The 28,000-nt window shown below is 31.9% G+C and overlaps 7 protein-coding genes and 1 pseudogene across 8 annotated transcripts, besides 6 other annotated features; 3 read left to right on the top strand and 5 right to left on the bottom strand.

The window, feature by feature from the left end:
* Window positions 1-40: 40 nt before the first annotated feature.
* On the top strand, window positions 41-3,504 carry TVAGG3_0630960 (cyclic nucleotide phosphodiesterase family; the record flags this gene model as incomplete). The annotated part of the gene is made up of 1 exon (XM_001327858.1): window positions 50-3,478. The coding sequence occupies one exon, from the start codon at window positions 50-52 to the stop codon at window positions 3,476-3,478; it is 3,429 nt and encodes a 1,142-aa protein (XP_001327893.1).
* Window positions 3,505-3,558: 54 nt separating this feature from the next.
* TVAGG3_0630950 (uncharacterized protein) lies at window positions 3,559-4,832 on the bottom strand (the record flags this gene model as incomplete). The annotated part of the gene is made up of 1 exon (XM_001327857.1): window positions 3,592-4,764. The coding sequence occupies one exon, from the start codon at window positions 4,762-4,764 to the stop codon at window positions 3,592-3,594; it is 1,173 nt and encodes a 390-aa protein (XP_001327892.1).
* A 176-nt stretch (window positions 4,833-5,008) lies between these two features.
* On the bottom strand, window positions 5,009-6,117 carry TVAGG3_0630940 (FMN binding; the record flags this gene model as incomplete). The annotated part of the gene is made up of 1 exon (XM_001327856.1): window positions 5,027-5,827. The coding sequence occupies one exon, from the start codon at window positions 5,825-5,827 to the stop codon at window positions 5,027-5,029; it is 801 nt and encodes a 266-aa protein (XP_001327891.1).
* Window positions 6,118-6,380: 263 nt separating this feature from the next.
* Window positions 6,381-7,219: a mobile genetic element.
* Window positions 7,220-7,617: 398 nt separating this feature from the next.
* Window positions 7,618-8,436: a mobile genetic element.
* Window positions 8,437-8,851: 415 nt separating this feature from the next.
* Window positions 8,852-9,677: a mobile genetic element.
* A 389-nt stretch (window positions 9,678-10,066) lies between these two features.
* Window positions 10,067-10,950: a mobile genetic element.
* An 80-nt stretch (window positions 10,951-11,030) lies between these two features.
* TVAGG3_0630890 (protein serine/threonine kinase protein) lies at window positions 11,031-12,619 on the bottom strand (the record flags this gene model as incomplete). Its single annotated transcript, XM_001327855.1, has 1 exon — window positions 11,506-12,543. One exon carries the CDS (start codon window positions 12,541-12,543, stop codon window positions 11,506-11,508), a length of 1,038 nt encoding a protein of 345 aa, XP_001327890.1.
* A 3,084-nt stretch (window positions 12,620-15,703) lies between these two features.
* Window positions 15,704-17,044, top strand: TVAGG3_0630870 (uncharacterized protein; the record flags this gene model as incomplete). The annotated part of the gene is made up of 1 exon (XM_001327854.1): window positions 15,704-17,044. The coding sequence occupies one exon, from the start codon at window positions 15,704-15,706 to the stop codon at window positions 17,042-17,044; it is 1,341 nt and encodes a 446-aa protein (XP_001327889.1).
* Window positions 17,045-17,077: 33 nt separating this feature from the next.
* On the bottom strand, window positions 17,078-17,543 carry TVAGG3_0630880 (uncharacterized protein; the record flags this gene model as incomplete). Its single annotated transcript, XM_001327853.2, has 1 exon — window positions 17,078-17,539. The coding sequence occupies one exon, from the start codon at window positions 17,537-17,539 to the stop codon at window positions 17,078-17,080; it is 462 nt and encodes a 153-aa protein (XP_001327888.1).
* Window positions 17,544-18,173: 630 nt separating this feature from the next.
* Window positions 18,174-18,823: a mobile genetic element.
* A 1,284-nt stretch (window positions 18,824-20,107) lies between these two features.
* On the bottom strand, window positions 20,108-22,312 carry TVAGG3_0630850 (amino acid transmembrane transporter protein; the record flags this gene model as incomplete). The annotated part of the gene is made up of 1 exon (XM_001327852.1): window positions 20,873-21,913. One exon carries the CDS (start codon window positions 21,911-21,913, stop codon window positions 20,873-20,875), a length of 1,041 nt encoding a protein of 346 aa, XP_001327887.1.
* Window positions 22,313-23,182: 870 nt separating this feature from the next.
* Window positions 23,183-23,756: a mobile genetic element.
* A 728-nt stretch (window positions 23,757-24,484) lies between these two features.
* On the top strand, window positions 24,485-27,962 carry TVAGG3_0630830 (annotated as a pseudogene). Its single transcript has one exon. A coding segment is annotated over exon 1 (3,478 nt).
* The last annotated feature ends 38 nt before the right edge of the window (window positions 27,963-28,000 follow it).

Below are 28,000 nucleotides of genomic sequence, written 5' to 3'. Positions count from 1 at the left end.
TCTTAATGATTTTTTGAAAAGTTTACAAAAAATTTAAGAGAAAAAAGCTATGAAAGTTGTGAAGCAAATTGGGAAAGCAGGAGAAAAGAAATCACTTGTTAATGAGCTAATTTCGCTCAACCCAATATCATCAGTTGTTATTACCGAAACTCATCCTTTAGTAAATTTATATGATGATACGAACCCTCCTCCTCAACCTGTTGATCAATTTGCACCTTATTTATCTCGAAAAATATCAAGGAAACGTCAGGAGAAAATATCAAAGATTAAGGGCCCTCAAACAAAAGAATCCCCAACATTTGCTTTGACCGCCCAACGACAATCACGTGCGCACACCGCTATCGGGGGTAGGTATCAGCCCGATAATGCCTTACCACCCATTGGCCTATTTGATGATCGCCAAAAAACGCAACAAAATAGCCAAAATCTTCAATTACACCTCAAAATGGAAGAAACATTCGATAAAATTGCATCTTCTTCTGCAAGTGTTGCTTTACACAAGCTTGTAGAATCCACTCTCCAAATTTATTTTCTTGCTGACCAAGTTTTATATTTTCATGATATTTCATCAGTTAAAGTTCTCTATTGTCCATCCAATACAACAAGTTTTCCTCATGGAACTGGAATTGCCGGGTATACTCAGTTTACTCGTGAAATTGTGAACATTCCAATTGCTTCTGAGTATGCTTCTTTCAATCCTTTAAATGAATCAGCCCAGATAAAGAAAGACTCGCACATACTTGCTTTTCCGTTGTTTGATTTCTCAAACAATGTTAAAGCCGTTATTGAAGTAATCCGCAGCAAAGAATCTCCACTATTCAACGATAATGATATTAAATTTGCAGAATATTTCCAAAACAAGTGTAAGTTATACTCTCGATGGTTATTTCAACCACTTTTAGATGATACATTCGCCTCAGAACTAATTCAAACCTGCAGACTTAAGCAATTTGTTCAATTGATTACGGAAAAACTCACAAAGCTCTTTTTCTGCCGCAGGGCGGAGATATGGCGATACAATAGCCAAGATAACCAGTTTGTTACATTCACAATGTCCTCAGATTATCCTGTCACTGTTCCTCTTTCCGAGCTAGGCATTGCCGGCTATTCTCTAAGGCACGAAGTCCCGATTTCATGTGTTACCGCCAGGATTCACTCTGCCTACGTCGAAAAAGCCGATGGCAATGGCGATTACTCTGTTTTATCGATTCCTGTTCGCGATCCAGATAATAGGTATGTCTATGCCGTTGTCCTTCGTGGCAAACGCAATCCTCAATTTTTCACAGACAACGACGAAAAAATCTTGTCCCGCATCATTCCTTACATCATTGCCTCACTCAACAGCGCGTTTGTTGCAGAGAAGAACCACCATGACCTCGAGGATGCCATCCGCCAGCAGAAGAGACTCCGCAGCCTCCTTGAAGTTGCTGAGATCCTCTCAGGCGATTTACAGATTGACTCTCTGATTCCGAAGATTATGTCTCGCGCGTGCGACCTAGTCAAGGCCGACAGGTGCTCCCTCTTCATGGCGAACGAGGCGAAGGACAAATTGATCACAACATTCACTGGAGGCCTCAAGAACGCAATCGAAATTCCGTTCAACGCTGGAATTGTCGGATACACTGCAACGACAGGAGAGATTCTCAACATCAAGGACGCGTACGAGGACCCGAGATTCAACAGAGCGACGGACTTGAAGACTGGATACAGGACTCTGACACTTCTGTGTGTGCCAATTTTCGACCACAAAGGAAATGTCAGAGGAGTGACAGAGATGATCAACAAACTCGATGGAACATTTACAGAGGAAGACGTGAAACTCATACAGATCTTCAATGTCTTCACAGGAATCTCTCTAGAAAATGCCCAACTGTACAGAGCATCAATCGAACTCAGTGTCCAACTTAAGACATTCATGGATCTTTCTGTTTCAGTCACGCAGACGCAGGCTATCAAGAAGATCCTGGAAGACATCATCAAGAATACGAGGCAGGTAATTGGAGCTGTCACAGCAGAGCTTTATCTATACGAAGATGAAGGAATATCAGCGAAACCAGTTGTTGTCGACGAAGACATACAGACAAAGGTCGAGCTGTACGAAGAGAAGAAGAAGAAGGAAGACGATGAGAACTCGCTTGGAGTGAAGAAACTGATCATCAAACGTCTAATGGCTGGAAAGGACTCAAACGAGGAAGAAGTCAATTCAAACGAGAGCATGAAGAAGCAAGTCATTGAGAAAGCTCTCAACATCAAAACTGGAATTGTAGAGAACGACGAAAAACAGCCAGAAAAGTCACTGATGGTTACGCCAATTCTTGGTTCTGACAAATCAACATACGGCGTTGTTTTGATGCAGTGGAAGAAGAACCAACAGAAGTTTTCGATTGATGATCTAAGACTTCTCGAGTCTTACTCAGTCTTCTTATCTATTTCGCTCGAAAGGACGAAACTCAAATCAATCGCTCAGATGAACTCCAGCGAAGTTGAGATCCAAACTTGGCTGAATCCGAATGAAAGGAAACTCACACAAATACCACAGAAGCTCTCTCTGACAAATGAGGAGTCCAATTCTATTTTCTCATTTGATTACAACCCAGAGATATACAAAGGCATCGGATTCTTCAAGATCGTTTTCAGTTTGTTCAACTATTTCACCCTTTTGGACGAGTTTAAGATAAACGCAGAAACGATGTATCACTTCTTGCACAACTTGAGAGACAGCTATAATGTCGTTCCTTACCACAATTGGATGCATGCTGTAGATGTAACACAATTTATTGCAGTTCTAATCATCAAAACTGGTTTGGACAAAATTCTGACAAAATTCGAAATTTTGTCACTTTTAGTTGCAAGTTTGTGCCACGATGCGAACCACGATGGATTTAGCAACACGTACAACATCAATGCTCAGACTCCTCTCGGAATTTTGTTTAAGAACCAGTCAGTCATGGAGACTCACCACTGCTCTGTCTCAATCGGCATCATCACAAGGGAGGAGTGCAACATTTTCTCGCACATTAAGGAGAAAGAGATACAAAGAATGTGGCAGTACTTCATTGAATTGATCCTAAGCACAGATATGGCACAACATTTCATCTTCATTGATCGGGCCAAGAAACTGCTTGGTTCCCATTCTGAATGGTTCACAAGCCAAGAGAACCGACTGCTCGTGATGTGTCTTTTGATCAAAATTGCTGACATAAGTAACGTGGCAAGAAAGTTCGAAACGGCTGACAGATGGTGCGCCATTCTTTGCGAAGAATTCTTCAGACAGGGAGACTTGGAGAGAGCAAATGGAATGGCGTATTCTAGTCCAATGAATGACAGAGAGCACTTAAATAAGGCTGCATCGCAATTAGGTTTCTATAAAAATGTCTGCTTGCCTCTATTCGATATTGCTTCCCAGATCGTTGGAGGAATGGATGACGTTGTAGAACAGGTTAGATCAAATATGAAAGTTTGGGAAGAGAGAAAATAGAAATTGTGTTTTTTATTTATTTTGTTCATTATAAATATAATATGTTAAAAAAAGTATATTGAATATTTTGGCATGAATAATAAACAAACAAATATTTAAAGTTATAAATGTAATTACTTGGCAGATTTGTCGGTATTCCAAACAATTTGATTAGGCCTAATTAAATGGCATTCTCGTGGTATGTATGGCTGTTTATGAATTGGCTTCGGCTGTTGTTTATGGTATGGTTCTGGATCCAAATTAAAGTTAATTTTATCAATTGAATTTACTTGATTATTAAGTAAATTCATGGCTTTTTTTGTGGCTTCTTGTGAATATTCGACTTTTTGTTCAATCTTTTCATTTGTTATATCCTTTCTATCAATAATAGTTCTTAATCTTCTAAGATGTTCGGCTTCTGCTTTAATTCTAAGGTTTTTCCTAAATGTAAACCAATTTGACTGTATTCTAATGTTTTCCTTTTCTTCTTCAGCATCGCAAATCTGCTTTATCTTGCCTGCTTCACTATATCTTCGGCATAATATCAAAAAATCATGCTGCTTCTTGAGATTTAAATAATGAGGACTATAATTACGATGGTTTAATGGAATTTCACCTTCTGTTTCTCTGTCAAACTCTTCCATTTCCCTCTCAAAATTTTTATTTTCTTCGTCAATTAGCTTTTGCTTTACATCGTTATTTTGTTGGAGATCATCTTTAAGTTTTTGCTTTGCTTCGTTTAACTTGACATCTCTTTGCTCTAATTTGCAAATTAACTGATTTTTGGTGTCTAAATGTTTTAAAATTTTTTTTTTCGGTTCTATAATACTTGATGTATACTGTCGTAATTGTTCTTCTTGCGATGCTTCTTCATATTTTCCTTGTTGAATTAGCTTCTTTATTTTCTCTTTTTGGATTTGAATTATATCAGGCAAGATATCTGCTTGATGTGGATTAAATCGTTCACCATTTTCAATATCTTTAGATAATTCTTCTGGTGATTTGTTTTCTGAAGGTTTTGCATATTGAATAGAATTAGATTTGTTTCGAAGGCTCAGGATTATTTTTGGCCTATTAGATGATCTAACTGGTGATGTTGGAGCTGATTTTGATTCATCTAAGTACTGTAATGCTTTGTGAATCGATTTAACTACCTCGACTTGTCCGTCATTAATTGCGTTTTTCTTCATAATAATCAGAATTTCTTTGATCTTAGGATAATATTTAACTGGTATATTGTAATCATTTGCTTTTATTGTCAATAGCTTCCGCGTGTAACTCGCTAGGAGCTGAGATTCATCATCCATGAAAAAAATAACGTAGAATTGCAATTGAGCAAATAATGATGCTTTGGAAGTATATGAATAGTAACAAACAAAATATTTCATATAAAATTAGCTTGATAAATTTGATATTGGAGGTAAACATACTAAAAAATGTTTTACAGCATGAGGTTGCATCAACAGTGATTTTTGTAAAATGATATCATTTTCCAAACATTGTAAATTGAAAATAATAAAATAAGTTTTTAATAAATTTCAATTAAAAGCTGTAATAACTGGTTTTCTTTTAAAACTTTGGCCATGTGCATTCAATTGCATTTGTTGGTCTTTTAAGAGAGCATTCACCGCAAGAGTGGCATTTGCTCTTTGTGGCATTCTTCTTAAATTCGGCAACTATTGTTGGTTGCCTTATGAATGGCCTGCAAAGCGCAACAAAGTCAACTGTTCCATCTTTGACGATTTTCTCCATCATCGAGAACTGACGGAGTCCGCCGACAACAGCAAGAGTAGGATTTGGTCCAACAATTCGGCGGATTTCTTCTGTGTATTTATTATTGTATCCCTCGTAAAATGGAAATTCTGGATCGGCTTTTGAAGCAGTCTTTTTGATTTTGACTTTTTGTTCTTCGGTTGCATTTCTTGTCATCGACTCTTCGTTTGTTCTGGAGCGAATGGATGTCATTTGGTTCAGAACTCCGCATGTAATTTCGAACATTTGGACATCAGGTAACTTCATGATGTACTTCGCCGCAAGCTCTGGAGTAACACCTCCTTTGATGCAATCGTGTCCGTTGATTTTTACAGAAATTGCAAAATTCTTTTTGACTTCCTTCCTTATGTTCTTCACAATTTCATGTACAATGCGAAGTCTGTTTTCGTCATCACCTCCCCAACTATCTGTTCTCTGGTTAAGTGCTGGAGAAAGGAACTGTGAAAGTAGATTTCCATGGCCGCAATCAATTTGGACACCATCAGCGCCCGTTAATTCTGCAATTTTTGCAGAATTAACAAAATCATTGATTGTGTCCTCAATTTCAGCTTCTGTCATTGCTCTAGAGTTTTCTCCATAAGGAGATGGGCCGAGCATTAGTTCATTTGGACGACGGATTGAAGGAAACTTATGACAACCTGCATGGGATATCTGGAAAAAGAACTTTGTTCCAAGATTGTGAAGTTTCTTAATTGGGTATTGCCAAGAAGTAGCCTGTGATGGTTTGTTTAAGCAAAGCTGATTCCTTCTCCTTCTTCCTGATGGATTAATATAGGTGTAACCTGAAATTATAAGCCCAACTTCATTTTCTGCCAATTTTTCGTAATGTTCAAATAGTTGCTTTGTTGGATTGCCATCCTGGTTTACCAAGTTACTCCATGTTGCAGATCTGTTGCATGCTAAGTAGTGTCAATGATAGAAATTGAGAGCATATTAATCGTCGAGGAAGTACGATTATTTTTTGGGCGAAAAAGTATCTTAAAATATGATTATTAATATGTTTTTAAAATAAAAAATTTGAAAGTTAATTTGAGATTCTCATATAATTTTTTGAATGAAAAAAATAAATATAGTCTATATGAGTTTTTGAATAATCACACTTGAGATATATCTAAAAAATAATTAAAAATAGAGTTTGAGAAGACTTTTTGTTATAGACCGAAAATAGATTTTTTCGGTTTTCTCTTCAAATAATTGAAAGAATGATACTATTATAGGTTTATTATATTATATAGCATATAATCATGCTATAGCCGAAAATTATAAGTTTTGAGAAGATTGAATATAACACAAATAAATTTGAATGTAAGTTAAATTGCTTGTTGTTTTTAATAGCTATTTAATGAGAAATCCAATATTGCAAAATTCAAATTGAATGATTGAAAGAACAGAAAAAGTCATTCTTTTCAATTTCGAATATGTTTCATTGTATTTATAATTATATGGCAAATAAGATATTTAAACTTGATTTTTGAAGGAAAATTCACAAAATTGAATAAATTCAAATAATTTTTATTCAAAAATAAACTAGTTATTTGAGTTTAATACTAATTATCTATTCAAACTACAAAGTTTGTAATTTAAAATATTTTGTGAGATCAGATTAAATTAATTCAAGGTTCTTTTCAATTAATATTAATGACCATATTACGCATTTTCGAACATTCTAAACCAAATATATAAAAATGGGAGACGAATGTTAAATTTGCTAGACATGGGGGAGTTGTCTGCAAAGTTTTAGCTCTTATCTCTAACAAAAAATTAATTTTTAAAAAAAAGACCGAATACGTTTCACAGCGAGAAAAAAATAAAAGGCAAGATAGAATTTTCTAGACATAAAGAAGTTGTTTACCGAGTTTTAGCTCTTATCTCTAACAAAAAATTAATTTTTAAAAAAAAGACCGAATACGTTTCACAGCGAGAAAAAAATAAAAGGCAAGATAGAATTTTCTAGACATAAAGAAGTTGTCTACCAAGTGTCAGCTGTTACTTCTTCTCAATACTGATATAAAATAAAAATCTTTATTATTTATTTAACCTTTATTGTTTCATTATACTTCATTTATTTTATATTATAGTTTTATTCTTTTAGCTACTTGTAAAATAATCTAATTTTATATCATCATTTTACCGGATTATTCTTCAGTACATCGATTGTGTATCTAAAATAATATCATTATCCTTATTCTGTTTTTCCAAAATTCTTTTAAATATCTTTTTTGGTTAGATTACTTTATACTTTTTACTTTTATTTTTTTAATTTCAAAAAAATTTGGTGATTGTTCTATTCTGTTACAATGTGCATTATCATATTCTAATGAATTATTCATTACATACATTTAAAAAAACTTGTTAAAAATGAAATTAAAAAATTATGTTTATTATTACGCTGTGAATGTGTCAACAGCGGTCATGCCTGTATCTGTATCCCATATTTGCCACAACCTTTCTGTATCTGCATTTGTGTATTTCGGTTTCAGCTGATACATTTGATTTGGCGTGTAATTTGTTCCAGTTAATGGATTAATTGGGAGATCTTCATGCGGTGTGTTATTATTGTACTCCCAAATAAAGGCAGGAATAGCCTGAATGCTTTGGCAGCGCTCCAATGTCGGCCAGAATCTCTCAATCTTCCCATTTTGGTAGGGAGAATGAGAGTCTGTATGCCGCCATTGGACGCCCCAAAGATCAAGTAGATCTTGAAAGGCGCCCCTATTTTCTGAACCGCTGTCGGTCCAGAAACAATAAGGGGCGCCAAATTCAATGAAGGCGGAAGCCGCAACGTTCGCTGTCGTCTCTGCCAGCATATCTGGTATTTGTATACACGCTAGGACTTTGCGGCTAAAATCGTCGATTATGCCATAAATATACTGGCCACGAACACCCCTAAAATAATGAACATCTGCGTGCCAGATAAGATTGAGTGAAAGCGCCCAATATCTTACTGCTGTTTCTGGCCCGGCATGCTCTAATCGCGTCTTGGTGAAATGATTTTCTTTGAAGTATCTGCGTACTTCTCTATAAGATACATCAATTTGTTGTAATTTCAAACGTTTCCATTGTTTTGTTTGACCACAGGGAAAGGCCCAGTGGTCATGTATCACAGCAAGAGCTTTGATTTGGTCGTAGGGATTGACCCTACGACCTTTCTTGCCTTTAGGCAATGGGATATTCTGTAAGCTAATTGATTTTGTAAAAAGATTTTGAAACATCTAAATATTTGAAATCATTTGATTGAAGGGTTGGGGCGATGGGAACATGGGTGCAAGCTTCTTCCCATGTCATTTTACCTTCTTCAATCTGATTGGAAATACCAATTAGGTAAATTCGATCGACATACCCTTTGTAAGGATTCATTTTAATGAAGTACGTTAACAATCAAAATATTCTATAAGTGTCTAGTATGGAATTCAAAAGAATAAAGAAAATAGTAACGTAAATAAACGTATTACGAAATAATTTATAATTAAAATGAAAAAAAGTAAGAAAAATAATAGTGTAAAGTTGACTGGTTAAGATGAAAACTCGAAAACTTCAGTGTACAGTTTTATTTTTTTCTCGCTGTGAAACATTATTCGTCATTTTTTTTAAAAATTAATTTTTTGTTAGAGATAAAGCTAAACTCGGTAAACAACTTCTTTATGTCTAGAAAATTCTATCTTGCCTTTTATTTTTTTCTCGCTGTGAAACGTATTCGGTCTTTTTTTTAAAAATTAATTTTTTGTTAGAGATAAGAGCTAAAACTCGGTAAACAACTTCTTTATGTCTAGAAAATTCTATCTTGCCTTTTATTTTTTTCTCGCTGTGAAACGTATTCGGTCTTTTTTTTAAAAATTAATTTTTTGTTAGAGATAAGAGCTAAAACTTTGCAGACAACTCCCCATGTCTAGCAAATTTAACATTCGTCTCCCATTTTTATATATTTGGTTTAGAATGTTCGAAAATGCGTAATATGGTCATTAATATTAATTGAAAAGAACCTTGAATTAATTTAATCTGATCTCACAAAATATTTTAAATTACAAACTTTGTAGTTTGAATAGATAATTAGTATTAAACTCAAATAACTAGTTTATTTTTGAATAAAAATTATTTGAATTTATTCAATTTTGTGAATTTTCCTTCAAAAATCAAGTTTAAATATCTTATTTGCCATATAATTATAAATACAATGAAACATATTCGAAATTGAAAAGAATGACTTTTTCTGTTCTTTCAATCATTCAATTTGAATTTTGCAATATTGGATTTCTCATTAAATAGCTATTAAAAACAACAAGCAATTTAACTTACATTCAAATTTATTTGTGTTATATTCAATCTTCTCAAAACTTATAATTTTCGGCTATAGCATGATTATATGCTATATAATATAATAAACCTATAATAGTATCATTCTTTCAATTATTTGAAGAGAAAACCGAAAAAATCTATTTTCGGTCTATAACATTTGAGAAGACTTTTCAAGGTGTAATGAAAAGTGTGATATAGAAAATAATTATAGATATTTTAATTTTATATACTGTGCTAAGCATTATATTAAATTTTTAGGAAAAACACTTTTCATAAGTATTCAATATTTGAAAATACGCTCCAAAAAAGAATAGATTCTTTTATATTCGCTTATATAAAAGGAGACTCTCTATCAGATGCGAATGCCTGAATTCAGCACCTCTGATAGAGAGTTTCCTCTTATATAAGCAAATCTTTTTCATTCGTTTTGTTAATATAAAAACATCAAAATCTACCAATATGAGAAATTAAACCCTGCGAGGCACCAGTCTAAACTGGCACTTCGCAGGGTTGAATTTCTCTTGACAAAATACAATAATCAAATGCTCCAAAGTTTTCAAATTTTATTAGGAATAGGAGCCTACAAAGCACTGATTATATATCAGTGCCTGGTAGGCTCCTATTCCTTCTCTAAATGGGAGAAACTTTGTTTGAATAAGATAACATGCGAACAAAGTTTCTCCCATTTAGAGTGGGATTTGGAGGGTGGAGGTACATAGATAGACTATGTATCTCTCACCCTCCAATTCCCTCGGGAAAGTTCGAAAACTCGGTCGCAATCAGATGCAATTGCGACCGAGTTTTCGAACTTTCTATTAGGAATAGGAGCCTACAAAGCACTGATTATATATCAGTGCCTGGTAGGCTCCTATTCCTTCTCTGAAGCTGGGAAATTTTGTCTGAATAGTTTAACATTTGGACAAAATTTCCCAGCTTCAGAGAAGGAATTGGAGGGTGAGAGGCATATAGGCATACTATATACCTCTCACCCTTCAATTCCCTCGGGAAAGTTCGAAAACTCGGTCGCAATCAGATGCAATTGCGACCGAGTTTTCGAACTTTCTATTAGGAATAGGAGCCTACAAAGCACTGATTATATATCAGTGCCTGGTAGGCTCCTATTCCTTCTCTAAATGGGAGAAACTTTGTTTGAATAAGATAACATGCGAACAAAGTTTCTCCCATTTAGAGTGGGATTTGGAGGGTGGAGGTACATAGATAGACTATGTATCTCTCACCCTCCAATTCCCTCGGGAAAGTTCGAAAACTTTGGTGCAATCAGCAACGATTGCACCAAAGTTTTTGCGTTTAATTGAAGGAATTGCTCTTTATGATATATACAGTTACAATGCATATATCATAAGGAGCAATTCCTTCCAGATATCTGGCAAACTTGCTCGCAATGGTTCACAATTGCGAACAAGTTTTGTCATTTGTCAAGAGAAATTAAACCCTGCGAAGCGCCAGTTCTAGACTGGCACCTCTCAGGGTTTAATTTCTCATATTGGTAGCTTTTTATGTTTTTATATTAACAATAACTCATGAAAAAGATCCGCTTATATAAGAGGAAACTCTCTATCAGAGGTGCTGGATTCATGCATTCGCATTTGATATAGAGTTTCCTTTTATATAAGCAAATATAAGAGAATCTATTTTTTTTTTGGACCGTATTCTCAAATATTGAATACTTATGAAAAGTGTTTTTTTCTAAAAATCTCAGAATATATTTACAATAGTAAAATAAATAAGATATTTAAATTTATTTTTAAATGCTTTTTTTTATATGAGATTCTCAAAAGTTATATCAAAAGTCTGTTTTTTCTAAAATCTAATATCATAATCTATTTCTCATTTTAAGTACATCTTAATTCATTTTATTTTCTATATTTTTTCAATATTTTTGAGGGAATTGTGTTGCTTCCCCGACGATAAAATTGAGAGGTTTACACATTGACACTACTTAGCATGCAACAAAACGTCTCTTATTTTTGTAATACCTTCTTAGGGATTTTCTTTTCAATCTTCTTTCCGCTCTTTAATTTGAATTTCAATTTACCAATAAATGAAACGGCTGTATTAGCGGCTTGGAATTCGCGTAACTTTCTCCTGTCTTGCAAAAATGTTAAAACCTTACCTCTAGATGTTCCTAATGCTGCATCTTGAGGACTATTTATCCAAGGATGCTTCAAAGCTTTTTCAGCAGAAAATCTTTTTGAGGGATCAACAACTATAAGATTTTTGATAAAATCTTTAGCTGTTTCTGAAATGGAATCAAAAGCTTCAATAAATTTAAATTCACCAGAGCAAATTTTCTTAAATAGATCGTAATGTGTCTCGCCATTAAATGGTACTTCGCCACATAGCAATAAGTATGTCATAATTCCAACACTCCACATATCGCAGCTATAATTATAACCTTTGGCTTTAATTACTTCGGGAGCCATAAATATAGGTGTTCCCGCGCATGAATGGAGAAGGGACCCTTCAATTAACAACCCAGAGAGACCAAAATCTGCTAATTTTGGATCTTTTGCTGCTGTATCTGCAAATAAAATATTTTCTGGCTTGATATCTCTATGAACTATCCCATTTTTATGTAAATATACTAAAGCTGTAAGGAGATGTTTAATTATTGACGCAGCATCTATTTCATTGTAAGACTCATTATCAAGCAGGTGTTCATATAGTTCTCCACCTTTAGCAAATTCCAAAACAAGAGCAACATGATATTTATCTGCAAAAACCTTATAGAGTTTAATAATATTCGGATGTTGAAGTCGTAATTGTATTTGCACTTCGGCCCAAATACGTTGTGGATTTGCAGCTTGTGTTCTATCTATAACCTTAACTGCATATTCCTTATTATCTTTCTTTCCTGTTGCCTGAAAAACTTCAGCGAAATAACCTGCTCCGAGTTTTTGTTCCATTTGAAATTCGTTGCGGAATTCACCAAGTGGGCGTATGTGAATCTCATCCTTTTGAAGGGGTTCACCATCAGCATCAGCGAAAGCAACGGACATTTTGTAAATTTAATGAAAAACAATAGTTGCAATAAATAATTCAAAAACAAAAATAGTTGCAATAAATAATTCAAAAACAACAAAAAGGGGGGAACTCATTTTTTGGACCAAAAAAGTGGCACCTAAGTATATTGTTTCTGCTTTATCTGATCATTGAAACGGAATTGATCCACGTTATTAGTATGAAACAATGATATACTAGGGACTAAAGAATATTAATATTACAAAAACCCAATTATTCGATGTTCAACTCCTAATATCTTGCATTAAAGTTGATACCTTCATTTTTTCGAAATATTACAACAGTAGCAACCTTGTGTATTACCAATGATAGCCAAAGTACTATTTTGGCATAAAAAATTTAAAACGATATTAAAACAACAGATTGACTAGTCATTCTGATATAGTATCATGCATACTATAATGTGATAAAATCTCAAATATCTTAGCTTAAATTCCGTTTGATTATGAGATACAGATCTAATGTTGCTTGTTTTGTAGCCATATTCACTAACTGATAACATTATTATGATAAGAAGACTAAGTGTGCGAGTTTAATATACATTTGATTCAGATTTATTATCGATAATCAAATCACAATATATATCTTGAACTCATCTGTGAATAAAATCATGATATTATTGATTGTTTACTAGATGTTTACAAAATATTCTAAACATGTGAAGATAATCCTTAATTTGAACCAGAAATAATTTTAAATTACTAACAATGGATGGTTATCTATATAGAACAATATATCATTTTTGATAGTAAACTATAATTGATTTATAATTTTGGAATGTATACTTCTTTTCTATATCTTTGAAAAATAGTTATATGATTTTGCTGTATAATTTATATATTTTAGTAGAAAAATTTTAGAATAACAAAAATAAGAAGGTTTTATCGATTTAAAACACAATGAAAATGGTTTATTTCTCTCTAAATTATAAATTTTCAAAAAATTAACCTCATTTTTCCAAAAAAAAATCGAGAATTGAAAAAAAAAGTTATCATTTTCTAAAAAATTGCTTAGGCTTTTTCTAAAATGGAAAAAATTTGGAGAAATCCACCAAGGAGAACTTCATTCTAGGTGTCCAAAGCAATAGCTGTCAGTCAAAAAAGTCTCGAAATTTTTAAAGATTGATATCGATTTTCATCAATCACTTAAAATCGATTGTTTGCAGTCGATGTTATCACATATTATTAAATTCTAATATACTTGAACATACTACAAATCGTTTTTGAAACTTATCAACATTTCGCTCAATTTAACAATACTCCAACTCTCATACACAGTTCCCATTACCACAGTCTCATTTTAATTAGAAATGATTAATAAAATCTAAGATCTAACGATTTATTTACCCAATTCGAAAAATATTCTTAATTATAAATCATTATTTGTTCATGTTTTATATACATATGTAGAAAGAAAAACGAGTAAAGTGTTACTTCAAAAAAAATACCTGAAAGCACCCTAATCAATAAACAATTTACTTTTTTAGCATCGAATTTTGCTCGTCTTGAGCAATGTTTTTCATTTGATTTTCATAATACGATAAAATATATGCGTTATTAAGTAAAATATGGGTATTTTAAAAGATCATATAATATATCTCGAAATCAAACGGAAGCCATTCTATGAGTCCATACACACTATTACTATACTTCATATGTCAAGCATAATGGGAACAATTTTGGTCGATACCTTTGTAGCCGACGAAGTTCCCCCCTTTTAAACAACAAACATAGATTGAATAAGGATTTTGCTAAACTTTATTTGTCATTTCTCATTCAATTTTTGAAGTTGAGATAATCGGATGTTATACCCATAACTAGTTTCTTTTTTTTTATTTATTATTATTTCATAATCTACCCAGATTTTCCTTACTTTTACCACTCCCCATGTAATTTCTGGGGAAAACGATAATTCATTTTTTTTATGGATGAATAGATCGTTTTCCTAGAAAGGACCTCATATCTCTGGCTAAAAAGAGTGTCAGATCCTAAATAGATTATTGATCTAGTGTACAAATCCAATAAAAAGCCTATTTTTTTGGCTTTTTTGGTGCTCATTTTTTCGAAGATCTACATGAATATGGGGAAACCATCGGATTTTTTTGGTTAACCAACATCTTCATGTAGTCTGGACTATCTTTCCTCGAAGGACCTCTTTACGGGTGTAAAAACTCATAAAGTTCTCAAAAGATTCATTCTCGATCTCCATGCTGAAAGAATTTACAATAAAAAAGAGATCTACGCATCAAACTACAGCCATAAATGAACTGAACCCCTAAAGCTCAGCTCTTAGTTTATCAAAAACGTCGAAATCCTTCTCATTGCAATCAAATTTTCTCAATAACTCATAAGAAAAATCGAATTTTGATTAAGCCGATGTTATAGGTATCACAAATACTACAAACTTGAGCAATATCGAAATTGCCAGCAAAAGTTTGAAATTGCATTGCTCATATTTGTTTTGTAAACTAAAAATCTGCTTATATTATTCATTAATTTTTTATATATTATTCATATACTTTAATAAAAACAATACTATTTCACCTTAAAAATGAATTTCATAAGTCAATATTATTTTTTTGAAAATGTATCAATTTTCGATTAAAACAACATGAGAATAAAATTTACGCAAAATTATTTTAAAAAATGGTTTTAAAAATTTACAATTGATTAAGAATAAGATTGCAAGAAGTTTTGAAGTTTAATTTTAAGAAAAAAAATTCGGATATTATTCATGGATCTAAGTAATCTGATATTTGAGTATCGGCACTATGCATAAAACATATATTTATAGTTTTTTTGGATTTTTATGATTTTAAATATATTCAAATTTGGCAATCCAATAGATTTTTAAAAAATAGGTAAATAAAAATAGATTACATATGCAGCAGATTTAGAACATGAAACAAATCTTATAGTGACCCAAAAAAAATTCATGATCCAAAAAAGAAAAAAATTAGCTAAATGAGAATCAAACCTTAGCATAATGAATTATTATGTCGGATGTTTCCACTACACTACACCGGCAGTTCGGAAAATACCCTTGGTGGTTCTATTTAATAGTTACTCCCAACGATAGGCGGTGTCCCCAGCTTTAGAGGGGTGGTAAAAGTAAGGAAAATCTGGGTAATTCAAATTAATGCAACAACCACTAAGTTTCACCGAAACCCCAATAGATCCAAGTTTAATGGCATATATCCAGATTATCCTCAAGAACAAAGTCTATTCAAGTCAAGACATTCTTCAAACACAAAACAAAACACGTAAAGATCTTGAAGGACTGTTTTATTCACTGATTGAAGAATCGGAAAGGAATCAACAATTCTTCAGTTTCGTTTACAAAGATTACCAATTGAGCGCTTTTGTCAATGCAATTGGAAAATTTATTTATAAAGAGCTAAAAAGTATGCAATGCCAAATGTCATTAAAAAAAGCCGAATATTATTCGAATGCGGCAAGAAAAATCAACGAATTACTATATTATATTAAATTAAATAACGATAATGAAGCTGCTCTCAAGTTTAATACTGTGGAATTTAAGCGCAATGTTGAACATGAGAGTAGCCAAGATCCAAATGTGCTTCAATTATTTAATCAAATATGCAAGCTTGATATTTTTGGTAATTTTAATCTATACGATGAAGCTCCTGATATTTCAACTATGGTTCACTATATTGAGGATTTCTCAAAATTTTCAAAAGAACAAATTGAGTATTGTCCACCTACTGATTTCGATATTTACTTAGAGCAATTTCTTATCAGCGCGAACTATTATCCAGCAATCTCAACTCTTGCCAAACAGTTTGTTCAAGATTTCAAAAACCCAGAAATTAAACTTGTAAAAGTCAGCACAAATGATATTTATAAGCTTTCCAAAGAAATACTAGATGATGTAGGTATATCTGGAAACTCTCTGTCAAGTATTTTACTTCAATCTTCAATGTATAGATTTTTTTTCAACCTAATTGCCTCTGATTTAGATATTTTCAATGTAAGTTTAGAAGATTTTGAACTTTTTTCTGATAAATGTTCAAAAATAAAGAAATTTACTGCTCGCGATTTAAGATGTAGTGAGAATCATATTCCAAAAGGATATCTAGATACTCCAATAGAGCAGCTTGTCCAATCATTTCAAGAGTACAAAGATATTTTACAATTAATTGAATCCACTCAATTTCTTACAAACCCTTTTGATATCTTATGGACTCTTAATTCCAGTTTCAAGATTTTGGAAGCTATTGGGGAAAAGTCATACAAAGAAAACACAAATAAGCCAGAAAATTCAGAATCTACTCTGGCATTCGATGACTTTTTCTCCATATTTTGGCCAACAATTGCTGCTTCTCCAAACCCAACACTTTATATTTTCTCAGAAATAATGGAAAAAATAACTGGAATTGACTTAATTAACTTTTCCTTTCCAATGACATTAATTGGCTCAACAATACACTACATTAAGGAGTTTGACAAAACAAAATAGCTTTGTTTTAAATAACAAACAAAAAATTAAAATTCAATTTTGACCAATTTGGCGAAGCCGTTTTGAAATATTTGTGGTGTCCGTAATCAACGAGTCTCGAATCTTTTGCATCTCATCATTAGGCAAAACATCTAATCGGCGCCCACAATAATTCCTTGGCTGAGTCCTGGATCTGAAATTGGTGATTATTTCTGGTGGTTGCGTGTATGCCATTGGAACAAAATCAGGTATTTGATTCATTGGCTGGGAGGAATTAGAGTATGTTGGAATTGTAACATTTATTTGATTCGAAGGCTGTTCTGCATATGTTTCTGCAGTGGGTCTATTTATAGTGCGAGGTTGCTGCGTTGTTTCATAAGACGTTGGTTGATACCTTGGTGCATCATCGCCAAAAAGAGATGAGCTCATGATCCTCCTTTTGTTATCAACGGCTGTAGCCATCGCTTCGCTACCAATGCTACGTGCCTGAGTGTTCATCACCCAAGATTGTGCCATAATCTTTTAAATCTGTTCTTGTCTGTTATATGTCACTTTTATGGGATTTTCGATCTTTATTAAAATCACATATTTTGAATGTATATATATAAGCTTGTCCAGAATCTCCAAAATAAAAAGAATCAGCGCCACGAATCTCCGAATTTGGCGATTTTTAGGAATTTTTATCAACTCCGCTGGATTTTTGATTTTTACCCCTTTCTAAGTATTTTTTAATTATTAAAAATTATTGCCGTTTTCTCATTAATTTTGTATATATTTGTGATATTTACACGGATACATTATAAAATATCATCTGATATTAGTAGCATGTATGGGGAATATAAATTTGAACAAATCTAATAGTAAATACAGGACTTACACTATGCATAATATTATAAAATATAATTAATTCATGAATATGAAAGAATTTCTTTGCGATTTCCAAATTGAAGATCATTCAAGTACATTGACTCATTTCCCTATATATATTATATGATAAAAGATATAGCATATTGTATGTATATTGTATTAATTATAATTAGAGGCAAAAATAAATCACCGGAGATTTTTTTTCATAACTTTTTCCGATCTCCTCTAAGTATGATAAATGAAATATTTATGTATTAAAATATATCTTTTATTACATGGCAGCGAGTGCGGGACAAATTTGCCAAGTGTCACTTTTCAATAACCTTAAATCACACTTTCCTAATTTTTTAAAAATAACCTTAAATTAGATTTGAAGAAATTATGTCTATGATATATGTTTTATGCTAGAATCTTGGAGTTTTCATGCACTACTCAAGAGCTCCAAGGTTCCAAGAGTGAATGCTCAATAGCAATTATAGAGATGTACCTTTTCAAAATGACTTTTACTGATTAAATTTAATCAATAGAAGACATTTTGAAAAGGTATCTCTACAATTAGATATACAAGAGATTCAAAGCTTCATTTCAGATAGATTTGAAACTTTGAAACTCTTGGTAGATTTTGAGTGAATGCTGACAATCATCTTTGAGAAGGTTTTCTTAAAGAAAACCTTCTCAAAGAGGTTTCTCAGGAGCCCTGAGGCTCCCTTTCGTAATGATTGGGAGCCTTGGGGCTCCTGAGACGAAGAATGGCTTCGCCGAATCTTTGATCAGCAGAGGCCAAATGAAAAGGCCTCTGCTAATGGATTCTCAGGAGCCCTGAGGCTCCCTTTCGTAATGATTGGGAGCCTTGGGGCTCCTGCAGCAGAGTATCGCTCCGCTCCATTAATTTTTTTTAAAAAAAGTGCCGTGTGGCAAATTTGTCCTGTTCCCCATGGCAGCTCGGGGAAATGAAAATTTTTTATCGAATTAATTTTGCCTATTTATATAGCAATATAAACAATAGTATTATTCACCATTGCTTGTAAATGTGTTAATTATGTCATGTATAATATTAGGTATTATTATTTTAGTAAATTTGCATGTTATTTATTGCAGAAATAAAGAAATGATGATAATTCTTTTGTTTCATAATGTACAAAAACTATATATTTGGTAGATACTATGCATTTCACATCAATATAATAACAAATTTTTAAAATATACTCATATATTCGCACTAGTTGTAATCTATGAAATATAATGATAGTGCTTTAAAGATGTAAACAGATAAATGCGCAAAAAAATAAGAAATAAAAAATAATAATAAAAAATAAGAAAGAAAAAGGGGCCCTTTTGGAATTGATTGCCTCTAACTATAAATTGATGTGCATTTTGGCCGAGGACGATTTATCGCCCGAGGCCCGAAATTTTTTGAAAGAATCTCCGGTTCTGGCGAAAAATCACCGGTCCGACAAGCTTAATATATATTTACATTTAAAATTCAAATGGATATATGAATAAGTTGTAGACACCGAAATAAGTTGTAGACAGAGGATTTGTTAAAGCCAAATGATTATAAACAACATAATAGATGCCAAATTCATGATTTAGCAAAAAATGTTCAATATCATTTCAAAATTTGCAAAAAAAAAATTTAAACACTAATAAAACTAGTTTATCACATTAATTTAACTAAGAATCAATCTTTATTCATTTACAAATCCATTTTAAGATGGAATAAAATTTAATAATTTTAATTTTTGTGCTTATGAAGGTATAATTTAATATTCCTTTTTGTAATTATTCGCTAAATATACTTTGATACCTAATTCAAGTACTTCTTGCAGTTATTCACCAAGGAAAAATTAGCATTTGTATGAATTACCAGAGATGCATAAGTTTACATCTCTGGCTCATTCACAAACCTTGGATGCATATGCATTAGGAATGGAAAACTGGATGGAACAGGAGTGACAATCTTCGCTTTAGCTGAACCGTCATTGCTAACGAAGTAATTGAGAGTCAGTGATAATGGTACTTGTGGTGCTCAACCGCAGGCCTCGACACAGATGAAAAATGAATAATTTTAAACGGCAATAAAAATATAAAACGGCTATATTTTGAATTTCCTTGATTCCTTATTAAAACATATTGTTAATTACTAATAAAGCAATTTTTGATTAAATAATCACATTTATTTCGATACAACAAAACAAAATAGATAAAAATAAATAATGCAGCAAGGTCCGGAAAGACCTAAAAAATCGAAATGATGGAGTGGAATTTTGATATAACTCATTAAATGAAAATTATGAGATAACATTTTCCGAGATATAGAGAAACTAGTATTCAGGTAGCTCGGACATATGAGCAGTATCTATTTTTGGAGAAAACTCCAAAAGTTAAAGTTATGATTTACTAAATAGAACAAATATGATAGAAATAAGTAGCTGAAAAGGAGCATCACTTGATATGGTAAACAAGTGCTTATTCGTAAGTTTCTGCAATTTATGTGTGAGGAGAAATAGTGCGTGATTTGGACGAACGTTTAAATGCTTTTAGAGAAAATAGTTGAAGAGTTCGTAGTTCCTAGTGTGAGTATGTTATGGTTGCATTAGAGATTTTGAGTTGTAATGCATAACGGTTGGAATAATTTCTGATGATTTAAAATAGATTCGGTTTAAGCGTCAAGATATGTAGTTATGTTGCATACCCAATCATTTAAGCCACATATCTTGTGATTGCAAGCGTGTGGAGTCTTCGTTTGTACTCACTAAAAATGGATTAAAAAAAAATTTGACTATTATTCACCTTAGGGCAAGCAGTTTACAACTTTTTTACAATTTTTTTTATATGTATCATTGGCTACTTTTCCACGCTTCCAGAATTTAAAAAGGATATGAGGAGGAATATTCAAGCCCCATTTTCAATCCATCCATTTTGAATTTATTCTTTTGAAATCGCCCATTTTAAGTAACATTTGCAAGAAAGGAAAGATATTCATTTAACATGAGATGCAAAAGCATGAATACAATCTAAGACAGCTTCATAAGTGGCAATTGCCGCCGCCGCAGTTCCAACAATGAACATTAGTAAACATAAAACATTCTTCCAATGATACCATCTTCTCTTCGAAATGAAAACATACATCAGTGGTGGCAGCACTAGGTTAGATACACCCGCTCCAAACGCTCCACCAATTCCCATTGCAGGCCTGACGTTCGGCAAGAAAATTGCAACTGCAAGGGGTAATATATTCTGGCAAACGAGTACTATTGCTCGGTGTTTCCACAGAAGGGCGGCATGATTTTCCGTTTTGTAGAGCCATCTACTAAATACTGCAAGAATTGTTACTCCTAGAGCCGGATAGGAAGCTGTAAGCACAATTAGGCAAGCTACCCTAACAATTATAAAGAGAATATCTGTATCTGGGAAGTTAGATAAAATAAACGGCTTAGAACCGCTGCCAAAGATGAGATAACCCAGAAGTCCGGGTATTAAAGTAATAATAAATGATAAGAAAAATGCAATCCCAACCGCTTGATATCTCTTATGCAGTGTTGGTTCCATATTTCTAATTATCGGGATGATTACACCTGCGAGAGCAAATGCAAGAGAGTAAATACCAAGGGCGTTGAATAGCTTAATTCCAAATACCGAAGTTTCAACGCTTGGGTTAATTCCATTAGAAGGAACGATAGTAAAGAATTTGTAAAAAATACCAATCACATAGGTAACTAAAGCTGCAAAGCAAAACGTCGACGTCATGTTGAGGAATTTTATCTCTTTAGGAATAGTTAATGCAATCGGAAGTACAAACGCGTATGCAACTACCACAAGTGATCTTTTGCCAAAAGTATCTGTCTTTACTCCCATTAAATTGAGCCAGCCTTGTATAATTTCGGCGCTCATTATTAGATATGCAGTCATACAGGCGTAGCAGAAACAAAGAAGTGAAACCGAGAGTAGGTCTGAGCCCACTTTTCCGACTGTAATCTGTGCTAAATATCCGATTGATTCTGAGTTTGATATTGCTGCCATCTTGATAACTAAAATAGTAGATATATATGTGAAAATCGCAGAAAATGTTATCATTAATATTGATGGAATTACACCACAAAAAGTTAATGAGTTTGCAATGCTAAAAATTCCTGCCCCTAAAACACAATTTAGAATATTCATTACCATAGGCATTAAGCCAACATAGTTTATTTTTATATTTATATCGGAAGGGGATGTGCTGGTATATAGAGTCTCCGTATCAGCCAAATCAACTTCCACCATATATTTTTATGATGATAATTATTTTAACGATGGAAGCTCTCAAATTTCCTATCATGACTTTATATATTTATTTTATTAATGAGCTGCGTGGACATACTATTGCTTGGATGAATTTGCTGAACAAAAGGTACTACAGTAGTTTGCCAATCTAAATTCTTTGTTCCTTGGGAGCTCAAAATTGCCTAAACTCAAAATAAAAAAGTTTCGGTGAACCTCAGAAAAATAAAAAAAAGAGAACAACCCCTTACAATTTTTAGGAGAAAAAACAAAAGGATTCTGCTTAATAAAGTAGAATTCAACAATATACAAGCTCTTTATCAATTCGTCCTCTCAAAAAATTGAAAGGAGAATTTCGATGATAAACATTAATACTATAAACAATATAATAATTAAATTAAACATAAAATTAAGTGAAAATTTTAAAGTTTTCATTTGAGAGTGCTTTTGTGTCAGGAGGTCAAACACTATAGTAAATAACACTCTAGAAATCATAACAATGTAATTTTGAACAAGATTTAAGGTGGTAGGTTTGAATAGTTGTAAATTTTTTATAAAATTACTTTTTCTCCATATTGCGGCAATATTTTTGGACAATCATAAGTGCTATGAGCACAGTCATAGTCAGAGTAGGTACTGACAAAGTTCCGACGATCACACTATTCTACGCATGTTTGTCAGTTACTAACAAAAAAATTACTTAAAATCGAATCAAGTCATTAAATACAAAACTCGAGTTTGCGAAAATGGTAGAAATGATCATTGCAACTATTTCTCCATAAAAATAGGAGAACAGAATTTTAATACACAAGTAGTAGGATAGGAGGGTTGTGTGACTTTTTTGTAAACGTAAGAATTCATACAATATCGAGCGATTTTGTATCATTTTTTTAACACATTAATTTTAAAATAATTTATTTTTTATCTTTTATAAAAGAAGCTATATATAGATGATGTCAGATATTCCGCGATTAATTAAACATTGTTTAAATCCTGAATGGAATCAATGGAGTCATAATCAAAGACCTCATAAACGAGTAAAAGAAATTAGAAATAATTATTTTCATGAATAAAAGATTCACTACCATAATGAAATAAAAAAAATAAAAAAATAAACTTTAAAAATTAATGTCTTACATTTTTGAATAATTTATTTTTATTTTGTATGAAATGAGCGTCAAAACTAACAACGTGAAAACATTAGGATTCACAAACGAGGAAATAAAGGATATATTAGATGAGATGTGTTATGAAGTTAGTAAATATTATTTAAGAAATTGTCAAAAATTTGCCGAGTTATTAAATGATTTAGATTATGATGGAAAAATGAATAAAGATGATGTTATAAATTTCATATATCCCACATCTGAAGAAGAAAAACCAAAAGAACCTGATGTTTTCCCTGAATATTATGAAGAACGGATTAAAGATGATGAATACGATGAAATTGAAATTGAAAGACTGAAAAAAATAAGAGATGAAATAGATGAAAAAATTAAGGAATTAAGAGAAGTTGAAAAATATAATGAAAATGAAGTAGAGGGTTTAATGAATATCCCAGCTTCGGAATCAGAAGTTCAGAAATCTCATGAAGAAAGATATAAAAATTATGTCTCAGAATCAACACAAAATTTATTAGATGGTGAAATAGACGAAACACTTTCAGAAGAAGGTACTAAATTTATACGTAAACATAAGTTACAATTTATTGATAATGAAGAATACCCTTGTATCTTACTTTCACCACCTTTAGATTCCGAAAAATTCAAAAAAGCTCTTAAAAACGTGACATATGCAACTAATACGATTAAGAAAGAAGATCATGATATTTACACAAATTATTATTTAAATAAATGCACAGGTGTTGATAAAGTTTTTGATTTATTAGATAAAATATCAAAAGAAACCATTGGAACATATAAAATTTTGTGTGATTGTGGTTTCATTATTGAAGATACCAATAATGTTTCATATGAAAGAACAGCACCGAAGGAAGATGAAGTGGAAAGGTCTATACCATTCGTTATTAAGAATATAAAAGATATGAAAACGTATAAGCATTATATTTATTCATTTATTTCAGAAAAAATGGAAGCAACCCATAAAACATCATCTCATCATTTTATAGCTATTCATACATTCCTTTTCAAAGTTGTGAAATTAAATAAGACAGGAATTAGATTTAATGTATCAGGGTACGCATTCTTGAGTAAATTAAAATGTATTCGTCACGTCGCAGATGATAAAAATTTATGTGTTCTTAATTCATTTTATGGGCTTTAAAAAATAAACTTTATTTTTATTTATTTTTTAATTTTTATTCTTACATAAATGAACAAAAACGGAACAGCTAAAATGAATGATAATCAAATTAGAGCAGAAGGTAGAAGGTTATTTAAACGCTTCTATAACATTCCTGATGGTGTTAATCCTAAAAACTCGTAGAAGTTATTTAAATGAAGCAATAGATTCATATGAAGGGTTTGACATTTCATCAGAAAGTGAGAGATTAGCGAGAATGTTAAATGTTAATATTGATTTCTATTATTGTGATCCTCAACCAGAAGACGTGGACATAAATAAGGTAGACTTTCCATTAGTGGATTCAATAATGATAGATCCAGAATTTGAAACAATAAATATTTTATTAACACAGAGTCCATGTGGAAAACTTCACGCTGACAGAATAACAGATGTTGAAGCACTCACCGGCTATAGAGTTTGTCCATATTGTAAAGAAGAAGTTTATTCTAGCCGTGATGATCCAGAAAGGAAAAACCAAAGAAGATTTTTAAAGCATTGTGAGAAATGTAAAGAAAATAATGGAAGATTAATTCAAGACGTTCAATTGCAAAAGACACAGCAACCATATGCACCACATATTACGAAACAGAAGATATATCAGTGGTTATTAGCTCACAATTTGCAGAAATATTATAAACCGACAAGATATTATATTACTTTTGACTTTGAAACATTAGAGACTAAAGAAGAATTACAACTTTCTGAGTGTGCAACTTTGAACGCTTACTTAAAACCATTCATGGTATCATCAACGGTTAAATTAAATGATAAAACATATACGAGGAATTTTTGCTTAACTTCGAGTGATTCTTTTATTTCTGATTGGATTGAGTTTTTATTTTCAACCTGTTCATTAGTTGCTAAATCAAATATTGAACAATATGAAGAATTAATGAAGTCGCAAACGGACCAAACGGCGGGGACTTTGTCTCATACATTAAATGAAAAACAGAAGGAAGCATTTAAAGAACTTCTAGATGAGGAATTCAATAAAGTGAATATCATAGGTTTTAATTCGGGAAAGTTTGATTTAAATTTAATTCTTCGTGATTTAAACACCGCAAAATGGAAAATAAAATCAATGCTGGGTTCATCTTCACAATTTAAGCAAATCATTGTAAAGAAAACAAACGTTCCATATGAATTGAGATTTATTGACATCAGAAATTATATAGCGGGTGGGACATTAGACCAATTCACTCAAGATTTCGGAAACAATAAATCACGTGTTAAATCCTTTTTCCCTTATCAATTCATCACATGGGAAAATTACGAAGAAGAATTATATAAAGAGGAACCATTCACGAAAGATTCATTTTATTCAGCATTAACTCAAGAAACTATATCAGATAGTGATTATCAAATATATCTCAATGATGCTAAAAATTTTAAGAATAGATTAGAATATTTTATTCATTATTGCAATAAAGATGTTGAAATTATGATTGACCCAATTGATAAAATTATTGAAGAAACATTTGTTTATAAAATTGACATGCTTCATAATCTTTCTTTATCATCGAATGCTTCAATGATTCGTTACGCTTTAGCATATAAAGACTTTAATCCTAATGAAAAATATCCTGAGGAAGAGATAGAATCAAGTTTTGAATTAACGAAAAAGTATTGGAAATATAAAATTGAATCATATAAGAAACAAGATGAAAAAGCAGAAAGGGATACTAAAAATAATGTTTCAATGGATGATTTTCAATACTATCACAATTTAATCCTTTCATCTAAATGCAAAATGTGTGGTAAAGCGTTTACATATGCAAATAAACCAACATTAGATAGAATCGATAATGAAAAACCACATACCAAAGAAAATTGTCAGTTAATGTGTTGTTATTGCAATGTCGTAAAATCAAATAAAGATGAAGATGTTCAACGTTTAAGAATCAATTTAAGAAATTACGCATTACAAAATAATTTACCAATGACTTTAGATTCGGTTGAAGCTTATCACATTCTCCGTAATGGAATTACTGGTGGTCTATCAAATGTTCAACATAGAGTAAATCTTAAAGGAATCACGCACATTAATAAACTTTCATATAGTCCAGAAACTAAAACTGTATCAAATGAGGACACTTCCAACATCATGACTCATTTCGTTGGAGTTGACTTTAATTCATTATATCCTTCATCATTTTCATCTAATCCTCATGATTTCATTCAATATACTGACCATAAAATGTATATGCCGGGAAGATTGAATGGAGTTATCATTTGTGATACAGCAACAAAGAAAGCAAAAGCACTGGGAATAATTAAGAAGAAAAATACTTTATTCGTGGCTGAAGTAAAGGGTCACATTGATGAAAAATACATTAATGATTACATTAACTTTTTACCGATAATAAGAAACTTAGATATTATCACAGATGAAAAAACAATTGGTGGTTTTATGTATAATTACATGAAATCAAACAATCTACCAGTTGACCAGAAACAGAGAAAATTAACTCAGTTAGCATCAACATACAACCAATATCAACCATTTTCTTCTTATTATCTTTGGTATCTAATAGATAGATTTCATTTTATCATTGATGACATTCAATCAATTTTAACATTTACTAAAAACACTTGTTTTAATGAATTTGCGAAAGAATTTATGAACGAAAGACAAAAGGCTGAATTAGAAGGAAATAAAGGAAAAAGTTTATTTTGCAAGATTTCACTTAATGGATCATATGGTTACGATGCAATGAATACACAAAATTACGCAAAGACTAAAATAATGAATGCACAGAAGGCACGCGTTGCATGTATGTCAAATAAGTTTAAAAACATAAGAGAAATAGGTGAAGATACATATCAAGTGATGCTTAAAGATAGATTTTATAGATGTGATACATGTTTACAAGAGGCATTCTTCACTTTAGATAATGCTAAATACTGGTATTTGGTTTTCATTTATGATTTTATGTATAAATGCATGAATGTTAATCGTTTTCATTTCATTGAAGGTGATACTGATTCATCTTATTGGGCTATTGCTGGCGATCCAAGTCTTCCTAACACTCAAGCATTTCAAGCAATTGTTACCGATAAACAATTTTATGATAAAAACATTTTCAAATTCGCACCATTTGATTTCTTCTGTTTTGATGAGAAATTTAAACCTAAATTAAAGAATAAAGCTGAAGAAAAAGCACATGAGAAGAAGTTATTGGGTTTAGCAATTGAGAAACAAGGTGATAACATGGTTGCTTTATGTCCTAAGTGTTATACATCATTCAACGGTTCAATTGATGGAAGTGATTTTAAAAAGATTGCACAAAAAATGAAGGGTGTTAGTTTAAGACAAAATAAGCAATTAACACCTAAAAAATATTTGGATATAATAAATGATAAAGTGATATTTGATGGTCAAAATATTAATTTACAACTTAAAAACGGGTCAATGACTCGCTTAACAATCGGTAAGACTGCATTAACAGGAGCACACACTAAGGCTGTATGTTGTGAAAATGGATGTTGTATGCCATTTATTTAATACAATTTAAAATTTTATTTTTAATGAAATGCCACAGA

The sequence above is a fragment of the Trichomonas vaginalis genome, chromosome III, assembly GCF_026262505.1.
Source record: "Trichomonas vaginalis G3 chromosome III, whole genome shotgun sequence".
NCBI lineage: Eukaryota > Parabasalia > Trichomonadida > Trichomonadidae > Trichomonas > Trichomonas vaginalis.
Note: the sequence above shows the minus strand (reverse complement) of the source record. Positions and strands in the feature narration are given on the sequence as shown.